At 59.3% G+C, this 13,096-nt stretch overlaps 1 protein-coding gene across 1 annotated transcript; it reads left to right on the top strand.

Annotated features, from left to right (window-relative positions):
- The first annotated feature begins 3,241 nt into the window (after positions 1–3,241).
- PRELP (proline and arginine rich end leucine rich repeat protein) lies at positions 3,242–11,781 on the top strand. The gene is made up of 3 exons (XM_027903026.1): positions 3,242–3,491; positions 8,895–9,846; positions 11,495–11,781. Exons 2-3 carry the CDS (start codon positions 8,910–8,912, stop codon positions 11,671–11,673), a joined length of 1,116 nt encoding a protein of 371 aa, XP_027758827.1. The 5' UTR covers positions 3,242–3,491; positions 8,895–8,909; the 3' UTR covers positions 11,674–11,781.
- The last annotated feature ends 1,315 nt before the right edge of the window (positions 11,782–13,096 follow it).

Below are 13,096 nucleotides of genomic sequence, written 5' to 3'. Positions count from 1 at the left end.
GCTCTGGCTCCGGCGTGGGGAGGCTGCTGTGAGCTCCCTCCGGGGTGGAGGGGCTGCAGGGATGGGCAGGAGCCTGTCCCGGGCTCCTGCTGAGTTTTGGGGGAAGCTGAGTTGGATTTTCCAGCCCGGTGGCCGCCCGGCACCAGCAGCAACGCCCTGCAGAGCCCCGGCAAGGGCAGCACAGCACCTTCCCACTGCGGTCCTGGGGGACTGGGGCCGTCCCAAACCACCAGACAGTATTTTAGGGGAATCCCTGGGCTCCTCTTCTCCCTGCCCAGTGGCCCCTTCCCAGGGAGAGCTCGTTGGCTCACCAAGTTTTGCTGCCAAACACCCAAAATCTGACATTTTGCATGGAGCACACGCTGCTCTCCGGCTGAGTGGCCACAGGGCCAGCTCAGCTTTCCTCCTGCTTTTTTTTTTTTTTTTATCCCTTTCTGAAATTAAATTTTTTAGCTCTCCAAAGGGAGGTTTAAGATCTGGCTTTAGAAAGATCTGTAAATCATCTGTGTTTGTGCAACACCGAGCGCAGGGGAGGCTCGGCTCGGGATGGGGTGGTTGGTGCTGGGATAACACAAAGAATAATCATCTCCCTCGGGCCAAATAAACATTTTAAGCTGCCCCTGAAGAGCCCAGGCTGTGGTGTGGGGAAGGCAAGTGTGGCTTGAGGACAGACCTTTGCTCTGGAAATTCCCCTTCTTGGAACCCTTGGGGCTGGGCCTGGCCTGTGGTGTTCCCTGGGCTGGGATTGACAAATCTTGGTGTGCTGTGGTGACCCCCAGGGTGGGACCACCACTCTTGGTGTGCTGTGGTGTCCCCAGGGCTGTCCCCTCCATGTGGGAGATCCAGGAGATGAGGTTCAGGATGGAACCATTTCCCAGGAAAGGGGATGTTTATTTTACTCACACCTGGCAGGAGCCACTCACACCATGACATGGTGAACGAGGGTCTGGCTGGCATGGACAGGGAGGATGGAGGGGATGAAGGTGTTTGCTGTTTCCCAGCTGGAAATTATGGAGACACTGGTTATAATGGGGATTTTTTGCTCACATCACCCCCTTAAACCCTCTGCTGCCTCTTGTCCGTATTTCCTCCTTTGGGATGTCAGTGTGGCTGCTGCCACCTCCCTGCTGGCGTGGCTGGAGTGACCAGGGCATGGCTGAGTGCTGGAAGCTCCCTGTTCCTGGTGGGCTGATGGGACACAGCCCCCAGGCTCACTGGGGACCACATTCCTCCGTGTTTACCCACTCCAGGCTGTCCCTCTTGTTGTCCTTGGTCAGCCCAGCCTTTCCCTCTGCCCTGGCTCTGTCTCCTGGTGCTTTCACGCTCAAACATTTCCTCTCCCACCTCTGCCAGACCAAAGTGGTGTTTCTGTTGCAAACCTCTGCAGAACAAACCGGGAAAGGGGATAAAGCAAAGGGATGTGGCATCAGGGGACCAGGGATGGCCAGGATGCTGCCCCAAGCCAACCAAAGCCATGAGTGCAGGTTTGCCTCCCTCCATCACCACCTTTCCCTGCAAGAGCAGGGCCAGATTTTGCTCCAGACATGGAATAAATGGAGTGTGTGGTGCCCAGAGCCACGTCCGAGGCTGCAGCCTCTCGGGTTTTCAGAATGTGAAAGGACGTCTTTGAAGGTGGATTCGAAACTTGGACAGGGAAAGAAATTCCTGCAGGGAGAAAATTCAAACAAACACAGTCCCTTGGCTGAGGGCAGGCTTTGCAGGCACCAGAACTGAGGAAGGTTTTGGTGCCTCCTGGCACCAGGAGCTGTGGGAACAGCTTCACAGGCGGGACACACGGTGGTGGAGAAGGTCTGGGGTGTGACACCTTTCTGTGTCTGGCACTGCTGGGTGACTTCTGTGCAAACAACAGCCCATTTGGTGCTCTCTCAGTGCCCAGCTGAGGGGCTGTTAGTTAGCAGGGAAAAAAACACAACCAACCATGGAACATGTCCCTGTGGATTTGGGGACTTCTGAGCAGTTTTTAAAGCAATTGGCATCAATCTCCAACAGCATACCCTTCAAACAGCATCTCCTTTCCCTATTGATTCTGGGCCCCCTCCAGCTGGCAAACACGTGTCTCCAGCTCGACTCTTTGTTTAAACACCATGAAATACCTCTGTGGGTTCTCTCCATCCCTTTTCCTGGCTTCCAGTCGAGCTACCTGCTGCTTTTTAGGATCCCAGAGCCCCAGCTCGCTGCAGGTGAGGGCTGTGCCCTTGGGTCATCCCAACTGGCAGTTGTTGAGCAGCACCCACCAGGAATCCTCCAGTTTTGGGGTAAGGGGAAGGGTCCCACACCGGGAATAAATATTTAGGTGTTTTAGGGAGCCAAAGGCAAAATGAGGGAGTCCAGCCAGTGGGAATTTTGGGGGAGCTCTGATTTTGGCTGTTAGCCACCCTGAACCAAGTGTGGAAGTGCAGGATCAGCCTGGATGGCTGCCAGCCCCTGGCAGGGCTGGGACTGGGATTTAATCGAGCCAGAGCAGCTCAGGTTTCCTGGCCCCTGCTGCAGATGGGCTTGGCTGGAGAGAGGATGATTGGTGGGGAGGGAGGGGACCCCAGAACCCCCCATTCCAGCAGTGCTGGGATGGGGGCGCCTGTAGGAGGGTGATTCCCATGGCTCCTGTGCCCCCCATGGATTTCTTGCCCTGCCTGGGCTGTGTCTCAGAGCTGGGAATGTGCAACAGGTCGTGGTTTCCTCGGAGCTCCCTGAAGCAGAAATGTCCCCCTGAGCCTCCCTGTCCGTGTCCCTCCAGTGCACAGTGATTTTCCAGCTGGGACCTGGCTGACTCTCCCTGCAAATCCCAGTGTCCCTGTGCCCACGAACACTCGTGGCATCACTGTGACTCCCCCTCTTCTCTTCGATAAGTGCCATCAGCATTTAAATTAAAACTCAGCACCAGCTGCGAGCGAATGATCCCCTGCATCATGTTCTACAGGATCCATCTGCCAGGGAGCAGAGGGGACCCCGGGGGCTGATTCCCTTCAGCAGGGGTTGTGGGAGCAGCTGGAAGTCACTCTGGGGGTGCCACGGGCAGGACAAGGGGGCTGGTGCTCTGCTGGAACCCACCATCCCGAACACGCGCCCCTGGAAAGCAGGGACCGCGGCAAGGGAAAGGGCTTATTTGAAATTATTAATTGGCTTTGTTTTTTAAACACGGGCTGGGAGCAGCCTCCGCAGCAGAAGGAATTGTTCCCGAGCGCCAGCCCTCCGGCGGGCCGGCCGTGTGCGCGCCGCGCTTGGCTGCCAGAGAAAGACGTGATTGTTGTCATCGTTGCCTCCGTCCCGGCCCTCCCAGCCCTCCACCCCCCGCGCTCCCACCGCCCTCGGCTCCCGGCAACAAAACCCCCGCGCTCGGGCCGGGCTCGCTCGTGGCGGAGCAGAGAGGAGGAGGAGGAGGAGGAGGAGGAGGAGGAGGAGGAGGGAGACAGCCAGAGAGAAACTTGTCTTGGGGATTAATAAGAGGCAGGAGGAGGGAGAGGTGCACACAGGTAAGCTGTGGGCAGGTGTTTTCCCCCCAGGCTCTTCTCACCTTGCCTGAGCCTCCGACCCAGGACGCTGTGCTGGTCCACGATGTCCCTGCCCTCTCCAGCCTCCCCTACATCCACAGCAACATCTGTTCTTCCCTTTTTTTCCCTCTCCTCTTGTTGGTTTTTTCTGTTCTGCACCAGTTGGAGTCTTTGTTCTCTCCCTTTGCTCTGGCTGTAGGAGTTTTCCTCGCTGTGGGGCAGTTTTGGGTTGGGGGCCGGAGCGGGGGGGGGGGACTGGGGACTCTCCCCCTGTGACAGAGTTGCAGTTGCTGCCAGGAGGTTTTTGAGAGAGGGGGTGAGGACCCCTTTGTGTGTCCCCCACACCGATCTGAGCTCTCACACACTCACAACCCCACGCAGGTTCCCCTCTGGCTCTGCAGTCAGACTGGGGGGACCAGGGGGGCTGCACAGCCTGAGCTGGGGGCTCGGGGGGGCTGCACAGCCCGAGCCATGCCCAGAACTGTCCCCTGCCTTGGGAAGCAGGAGGAAAAACATGCAAGGAGCGGGGGTGAAGAGGCTGAGAGGAGAACGGACACCTCCGGAGCCGGGACTGCTTCCAGGAGCCTCCGGGAACATCGGGTCACCTTGTCCTCCCTTGTGCACGATCTGAGGAGACGGTCGGGGTTTGGAGGTCTGCGGGATTCTGCTCCCATGGGAGAGGGGCTGTGTGCAGGCGGAGAGGGGCAGCCCCCTCCTGCATCCCCCCACGGGGGTCCCGTTTGGAGCAGCCTCTTTGTCTCTGCTCCGGCAGGAGCTGATGGGAGGAAGAAACAGGGCAGTGATGTTCGCTGAAGTCCTGGGAAAAGGGTTTTATTGCTTGGAAGAGATTCGACCCAAACCTGTCCTTCCCCGCCTGTTTGAGAGGTTTAGAAAAAGCATCTACAAAGCAAAACATGGAAATTCATCCCCTTGGCACTGAAGGCGAAGCATGAGGGCTTGGAAACCTTCCTGGGATGCTGCGATCCCGGCCCTGCCTTATGTGGTGCTCAGCTCATCCCAGGGCTGCCTCCCGGGACAGCGCGGAGCAGGAATGCTGGGTGTCCCTGGGGAAGGAGGGGCGAGAGACTGAGCCTTTCCACCTGGGAAGAGATAAAAGTGCACCCGTGGGAGGTTTGCTCTGCCCTGGAAGAGGCTGGAGGGGAGGGGATGAGGTGTCAGAGCAGTTTCCCACCCTTAGGGGAAGCGGAGCGGGGCTGTTGGGGGGGAGCAGGGCCTGTGTGGGGTCGGCGCTGCCGGCGCTTTGGCAGCATCTTCTCCCAGGATTTGCTTTTGTGTGTGTCCAGCCAGTTCCTCCGTGTGTGGCAGAGCGATGTGCGGGCAGGCTGAGCCGGGAGCAGCGCCGGGAAGGGTCGGGACACGCAGGGAGGGAGGAATTGCTGACACGGGGAAGGCAGCGGGAAGGTGTTCCCTGCCAGGGCTGCATTCCCACGGACCCTGCGGTGGGAGGAGGTGGCTGGAGCGAGCAGAGAACGGGATGAGCCTTTCGCAACGGGTCTGGTGACTGTGGTACGGTGAGGAAACGCTCCTGGCACGCAGGAGCCCCGCATTGTTGTCCCCACGTCCTGAGGTCCTCGGCTGAGCCCAGGAGCGTGTCCGAGCTGCTCCCCGGCAGGGTCTCCAGGGACACCCAGCCCTGCAGGACACACACCACCCCTGCAGGAGGAATGCAGCAGGAGCGAGCCCCGCCGCTGCCTCGGCCGTGTGCCGGCTCCAACGAGGCTGCCTGTGGCTCCACTGCTCCCTGGGAAAGGGCTGGGAAAGGGCGAGAACAGCGGGATGTTGCATCAGGGCTGTGCTTCCCAGGGGACCCTGGGGACGCCTGGGTGACAGCCTGGCTGCCCTCCCTTCGGAGGACGGCTTTTTCCACGATTCCCAGTGCTCCAGAGCCGCTGGATAAAGAGCTCCCTGTTCGCTTCAGCTGATCAGACCCAGATTCTTGCAGCGACACGAACGGGCTGTGGCTGTTGGACACGAGGGGAGCCAAGTGGGGAGGTTTTCTGGATGCTTTCGGTTATTTTTAGCTTGCCCTCCTTGTTCTGCTCCGACGTGCAAGTTCCCGAGCTGGGTGGGGGCATCTCTCCCAGCAGGGATGATGGAAATTCCCAGTGGGGAAGGTGGGAAGGGAGCTAACAATGCACTGCAAAGGGCCCTGGTTCCAGCCATCCAGGCTCTCCCCTCCTCTCCCAAAGTCAGAGCTCCCTTTATCCCTCCCAGCCTCTCCCCAGGAGGGGGTTCCGGACAGCTGCTGCTCCCTGCACGTCCCACTGCTGTAAGAGCAGGGCAGGAGGCACCCAAAGGAGTGACAAATCCTCCTGTGTCCTTTCCACAGCTCCCTCTTGCCCCAGGGTGGGGTTTTCTGCCTGCCCTTGGCACGGGTCCCGGGGCTGGCAGAGAGCACTGCTGGGAGCTGTGGGTTACTGGGAGGCAGCGAAGATAAACTATTTGGAAAGCAAACACCAGTGGCATTTGGGGCTGGAATTTCCAGCTGTTGTGCCGATTTTTTTTTTTGTCAGTTGTAATGGGATGAGTGAGGGAGCAGCTGCCTCTTCCTGGGAAAAGCCCCGGGCCGGGATCTGTTGGGTGCCTCGGCCTTGCACTCAGGCCAAGCTGGTCAGCGCAGTCTGTGGCTCAGGAGGTGTCAGAACTGGTTTTGTCCATGAACTGAGCCTTTTCCCCACGCCAGGCCATTGGTTTCCTGAATACACTCATTGCTTCATGACTTAACTTTATTCCAGTTGCACGGATTCCTTGTGGACAGGCGGGATCTGATGACATCGCCGTCGGGAGCGATGACAAAGGTCAAATGGAGATGTTTGCAGAGCAGGGGCTGTGCTGGGGCTCTGGCCCTGCCATCAGCAGCTCCTGCAGAATCAGGGCGTGGGATTTGGAAGTTTGGCTTCTTGTTTTAACTCCAGTAAATGCAACTGGATGGAGAACAGACTTCCAGCTGCGCCGGGTCCAGGCAGAGCTGGCTTTGAACCTCCCAGCGTGGTGGAGGCAATTGTAAGGCTTGTGGTGGCCCCAGGCTTGTTGCATCCCCGTTGTTGTTCTGGATGCAGGGCTCTCAGCTGGCTGGGGAGTGGCTTTGCAGGGACAGGCTGGTGGGGACCAGCAGAGAAGGGTGGTGGCAGTGCTGGCACTGCCCAGTGCCCTGGGCAGAGGGGCTGTGACAGTCCCCACGGGGACGTGGCAGTGGATAAAAGGGGCTGCATCTGCCTCCTGACACTTCCCTTCTGTGCTGACAAATGCCTCAGGATGTGTCGCTCTCCAGCCTGGATTTCTGGCTCAGTCACTGTTCCTGCTCTGTGCAGAGTCCCTGAACATCTGCAGTGCTCAATCCTCCTCTGGAGGGGGTGCCTCCTCACCTCTGGGTGAGCTGAGGGCCAAACGCAGAGCTCAGCCCCTGTGGTGGCAGAATCCAGGTCTGAGTCTTGGAGCAGAGGCAAAATCCTATGGAATGGTCTGGGACAGGGTGGGTGGAGGGTGCAGGGTTGGCTGTGACTGAGGAAAGAAGCGGGATGAGAAGGAATGGGGAGGGGACATCCCCACATCCCTGTCGTGAGTTGGCCCGTTCTCTGCAGCCAGACACTGAATCTGGACTCTTGGAGACAGAAGCACGTCCAGTCCCAGCAGGGACCTCCTGCAGCACGGCTGGGCTGAGGGTCTGGCAGCACTTGGCTCCGGGGCTGGTCCCTGATCCTCCCTTCCCCCAGCGAGATGCCAGAGCCCTGATTGGAACCAGCCGGCAGGGGAGGAGTGTGGGGTTAAACAGAGCCAGATGGGAGCTGAGCAGGCAGCGAGGAGAGGAACAGGCTGGGCCTGGAGGGGGAAAGAGAACAGGAGCTTTTCTAGGGAGAAGTCAATTCCTTGGAGCCCCAGGAATGCGTGGGATCATTTCAAAGGGAGCAGGGCTGGCAGCCCTGGAAGCAGTGGCACAGCCAGTGGCACATCCCTAGGCAGGATGTGGACTCCAAGTGGGAAGCTGTAGGCAAAGGGGGTTGATGTGGCCCCAACCCTGACCCTAACCCTGGCCCCTGTGGCCACGATGGCAGTGAACTCCACTCTGCTGTGTTGCGTGGGAAAGCTGGAAGAGCCTGGTTTTGCTCCAAAATCGGCGTCAGGAGCTCCAGCATCACCAAAGGCTGCTCCCATCCCACAGCACTTGCTCCCACAGCAGACACCCCATTTCCCCATCTTCCTTTGGCTTTCCTCATCTTCCTCCCTCTCATCTCACCCCATTCTCTCTCCCCCCCTGCCTCTGCCGAGCTCCTCCATCTGCCTCACCCTGCATCCAGCTTGGCTCTGATCCTGCTGGGGTGACAAGTCCTGCCGGGAAGAGCCTGGCGAGCACCCCGAGGAATGTGCCCAGGAAACCCACCCACAGCCTGGCCTGCTCCAGCTGGCCCTGGAGAGGTGCAGCCAAAGCACCTTCTGCACGGGGCTTCGTGGGGAACTCATCTGCAACGAGCTGGATCCCTCCACCCTCCGAGGGATCAGCTGGAGAGCTCCCAGCTAGTCTGGCAGGGATGATCACTGCTGTTCCAGGCAGCAGCAGGGAGAGCAGAGAGGGGACAGGCAGCTTTGTGAGCTTGATAGCGACCCAGAGAAGAGGGAGGGGTGACAAGGTGCTGGGCTGGCATCCAGGAGAAGCTGTCTGGCTCAGGGCACACAGAGACCTCTCCTGGTCCCTCCCTATCTCCCACTTCTACAGTTATTCCCCAAATAACCACCCCTGCAGCAGGACTGGAGGTGATGGATGGGTTATTTGGGCAGCACAGGGAGCTGCAGAGCCAAACACCTTCCTTGCTGCCCGTGTGTAAACTTGCAAATGCCCATTTTATCACTCAGCCTTGAGAAAGGGCTGAGCTGCCTCCCAGCCGGTCCCTGAGCACAGGGCCATCCATCTCTGCTGCCCTGCTAACTGCTGCTGGCCTCCCGACACCCATCCACAGCCAATTTCCTACTGAATCATTGATTTCCTGGCTTAAGTGCAAAATTGAGCTTAATCCATCAAGGCCTCTGAAGGGGCAATCCATCCTTGGGGGAGAGGGGACAGTGCTGTCCTCCCGGGGGGGGCCCAGGCTTTGTGGGGTTCTGCTGAGGGTGGCATGTGAAAAACACCCCAAATGACAAAATCCAGCATCCCCCATGGCACGAGGCTGAGCCAGAGAGAGGGACCTCAGTGACTCGTGCTCTGGAGGGGGGGTTGGATTTGAAGATGACTTCCGAAGGGAAGGAGGGAAAACAGCAGGTTACTGGCAGGGACTGGGGGTAAATTCCCGGCTGTCCGTGGTGGGGAGATGACACAGTGCCTAAATTGGGGTGTTTTACACTGCTTAACCCACCTCTCGTTGCCTCCCTCAGGGAAACATCTGGACCATGAAGGTGGCCCTCAGGTTGCTTCTCCCACTCGTTCTCGTGCTGGTCTCGGGGGTGGGCGGGCAGCGGAGGAAACCTCCCCGCAAACCCACCCGCCCGCCCCCGCCCTTCGTGGAGCCCGTGGAGCCCACAGAGCTGCCCCCACCCCTGCCCCCGGGCCCCCCCTCCGTCTTCCCAGACTGCCCCCGGGAATGCTACTGCCCCCCGGACTTCCCCTCCGCCCTGTACTGCGACAGCCGCAACCTGCGCAAGGTGCCCGTCATCCCGCCCCGCATCCACTACCTCTACCTGCAGAACAACTTCATCGACGACCTCCCCGAGGAGTCCTTCAGGAACGCCACCGGCCTCAAATGGGTCAACCTCGACAACAACCGCATCCGCAAGGTGGACAGGCGGGTGCTGGAGAAGCTGGAGAACCTCATCTTCCTCTACATGGAGAAGAACCAGCTCAAGGAGGTGCCCGCCTTCCTGCCGCCCAACCTGGAGCAGCTGCGGCTGAGCAGGAACCAGATCTCCAAGATCCCTGCTGGGGTCTTCAACAAGCTGGAGAACCTGGTGCTCCTGGATCTGCACCACAACAAGCTGAGCGATGGGGTCTTCAACAAAAACACCTTCAAGGGACTCAAGAACCTCATGCAACTCAACCTGGCCCACAACATCCTGAGGAAGATGCCCCCCGGGGTGCCCAGCGCCATCCACCAGCTCTTCCTGGACAGGAACAACATTGAGGACATCCCCAGTGACTACTTCAAGGAGTTCCCCAACCTGGCGTTCATCCGGCTCAACTACAACCAGATCTCTGACAAGGGGCTCCCCAAGGACTCCTTCAACCTCACCAACCTGCTGGTGCTGCACCTGGCCCACAACAAGCTCACCAACGTCCCCTTCATCAGCCCCAAGCTGGAGCACCTCTACCTGAACAACAACTCCATTGAAAGTGAGTTCCAGGGGCAGGTGGGGGGGCTGTGCTGGGGCTGGGGGGGAGGATGGGCTCGAGGAGGGGAAGTGATGCACTGGGGAGGTCTTTCTCACCCAGTGGGACGTGAACCCTGCAGAGGGGGGTGTGGTGTTGAGACGAACTGGGAGCTCCAGGGTGAACAAGGAGTGAGGGGGATGGCTCTGCACTGGGGAAGGAGGAGCAGAGCTGAATTCCCCCTGGTGCTGCAGGGCATTTTCTGCTGGTTGTCACGGGCAGCTCTTCTTTGGGGCCACCTGCCACTGAAACAGCTCCTTCCCCAGCAGGGCACAGAAATGGGGGTATTTCAACAGGAGAGTCTGTGCACATATTTTGGGAACAGATGCCAAACACACAGTCAAGATGGTTAGAAATAACCCAGCTCAGCTCCTGAGCTGAGCCTGCAGGGAAGGAACAGGGAGAACAAGGCTGCACTGGAGCTGCCTTGGCAGAGCAGCCGGGGCTTTCACACCGTTCCAGCTCTGCAGTTCCACGGGAGAGCTGCTGGCCTGGGAAATGTGTAACCAGAGCGAGCACAGATGAGCACACAGAAATTCAGCATTCCCATTCAGCCTTCCAGGGCCTAAAGGGGCTCAGAGGGAACTGGAGAGTGACTTTGGACAAGGGATGGAGGGAGAGGACACAGGGAATGGCTTCCCAGTACCAGAGAGAGCGTTACATGGGATATTGGGAAGGAATTCTTCCCTGGGAGGGTGGGCAGGCCCTGGCACAGGGTGCCCAGAGAAGCTGTGGCTGCCCCATCCCTGGGAGTGTCCAAGGCCAGGTTGGACAGGCTGGGAGCAACCTGGGCTAGTGGAAGGTGTCCCTGCCCATGGTAGGAGGTGGGACTGGGTGGGCTTTAATGTCCCTTCCAACCCAAACCATTCCAGGATTCTATGATTCCTGGTCTCTCCAGATGTTTCTGCTATTGGAGGTGCTGTCTGGAAGCAAGGGCAGGATGCTGTGAATAGTGCCTGGTTCAAACACTGGTTAATCTGCATTTTACTCAAACACCACCAAAATGGAGCCGGGGGGACCTTGGGGTGAATGAAGGTGGTGACTCCTGCTGGCTCCCCACACACCAGCACCCAGGTTCTGCTACGGCTTTCCATGGACAGGTGCCCTGTGCACACCATGCCCCAGCTTTTCCTTGCCTGTTTTACCCAGCCTTTGTAAGGTTTCAGTCCCTGGAGCCGGGTAATGACATAAGAATCCCCGGGTTTATTTTCCGTAATGCGGACCCTGGGGCGGGGAGGGACACGTGCAGCCCCAGAAGCGAGCAGCCAGCCGGGGACTGACGTTATCTCCAGCAGAGCAGGGCTGCAGCGGGTTTCCTTGATGTTTCCGTGGAGGCTCAGGGCTGGCTCGGCAGGTTTCATGTGCCAAACGATCCCTTTTCTCTCTCCGATGACACCGCATCCCTCGCCGCGCCTCGCGCGAGCGCGACCTACTTCGGCTCTGATCAAAGGCGAGATCTTCCTGTGCCGTCTTTGGGAAGAGGCTGGGGCTCGTCCCCCCGGGTAGCAAAGCAAAACCCCCGAATGGGGTTCAGCACACAGGCAGGGAGGGGGGCTCCAGCATCCTCTCTCTGCCTCCCTTCCCTCTAACCTGCCTTCCTGTCCCCCCGCAGAGATCAACGGGACGCAGATCTGCCCCACCTCGCTCGTGTCCATCCAGGACTTCTCCCCCTCCAACCTGGACGGCGTGCCCCGGCTGCGGTACCTGCGGCTGGACGGGAACCTGCTGAAGCCCCCCATCCCCCTGGACCTGATGATGTGTTTCCGCCTCCTGCAGTCCGTGGTTTTCTAGCCCTGCCCCTCCTGCCCCAGGACTTGGCCTTGCACAGAGACTCGTCCCCTCGGCGGTGTCTGACACGTGGGACCCCCTTTGCCTCCCTCTCCCCCTGCTCACGCCCTGCCTCCACTCCTTTCCTTTCCCCCTTTCCTCCCCTGCAGTGGCCGTGGACACACGTGGCACGTGCATCCTTTGGGGACCACTGTCTGCAGGACGGCACCGTGTCCCCACAGCCACCCCAGGTCACAGCATCAGCCCGGGGTGGCTGCCCCGCTCACCCCAGCTCCCTGCCCCGGGGCTCCTGCCTTCTCTGCCCTCCCCCAGGCCCACCCTGGAGCTGGCTCCGTCTCTCCCTTTGCACCCAGCAGAGTTTCAGGAGGTTGGATTCAGCCCAAGCCAGGAGCATCTCCAGGTGGAGCTGCTGGACTCGGGTCACATCACTGCTCTGGGTGGCTGCACCCAGAGAGCCCGTGGTGTCCCTGGGGAACAATCCCCTGTGGCAGAGGTGGGGCAGGGATGGCCTGGGCTGGTGTTCAGAGGTGCAGGGCAATAGCAGTCAGGTGGGATCCGTGGAGGTGGAGGGGCTGGGCCTGTGGAACATCCCAGGTGCCAGGCAAGGGACATGCTCCTCTCTCCTGGGCCCTTCTGGGGGGCTTTGGCTCCACATTGCTCTGGAGAACAAGGATCTGAATCCCTTGGGGAGGTGTGGATTTGCCAGGGTGGGGCAGGGAGGGTTTGGGGCCCTGCACTGGAGCTGGGCTCTGCTGCGCCCTGCGTGGGTCACACCCTCCCCTCAGCCACCACCACCCCCCCTCCCTTGCACGAGCAGCCCCTTCCCAGCTTCCATCCCTCCATGGATTGATGCTGCTCCCCCAGCAGTGCTGAGCCCCATCCCAGCATCCTGCATCCTTCCCCCGATCCGTGGGGATTCTGGGCTCAGTGCAGGGGCCACGCTCTGCCCTCCCCACTGCAGGCAGCACCCAACATCCACAGGACCCCCATGGCAGGGACCCCTCAGAGCAGGGCCAGCTGCTCTCCAGCAGTGCCAGCAGGACACTTGTCCTTGTTTTATGTGCCTGGGGCCAGATGCTGACACGGGGGGGGTAAACCCAGGCTGGGCTGATCCCTGGGGGTCTGGGCTCTGCTCTCACAGCTCCCCTGCCCTGAATTCCACCCCTACCAAAAGTTTTGCTCTCAGTTGCTCTCTGGAACCAAGCACACAGGAGCGGTTTGCCTGTTTTATTAGGGGGAAAAAAAAAAGAAAGAAAGAAAGAAAAAGAAAGGGAAGAATTACTCTTTGGAAAAGCTATTTTGGTCCCCGCTCTCCCTGTCCTCACATGTATCGCTTCCCTCTTTGATAGCTGTACCTGCATATATAGGGTGTCCGGGTTTAGGGGGATTATTCTCTTCTTTTCTTCCTGATTCTCAGGATTTGGAT

The sequence above is a fragment of the Empidonax traillii genome, unplaced genomic scaffold, assembly GCF_003031625.1.
Source record: "Empidonax traillii isolate 1590-97213 ecotype Southwest subspecies unplaced genomic scaffold, ASM303162v1 scaffold925:size245191, whole genome shotgun sequence".
NCBI lineage: Eukaryota > Metazoa > Chordata > Aves > Passeriformes > Tyrannidae > Empidonax > Empidonax traillii.
The sequence above is the reverse complement of the archived record's forward strand: the minus strand, read 5'-3'. Positions and strand labels throughout refer to the sequence as shown.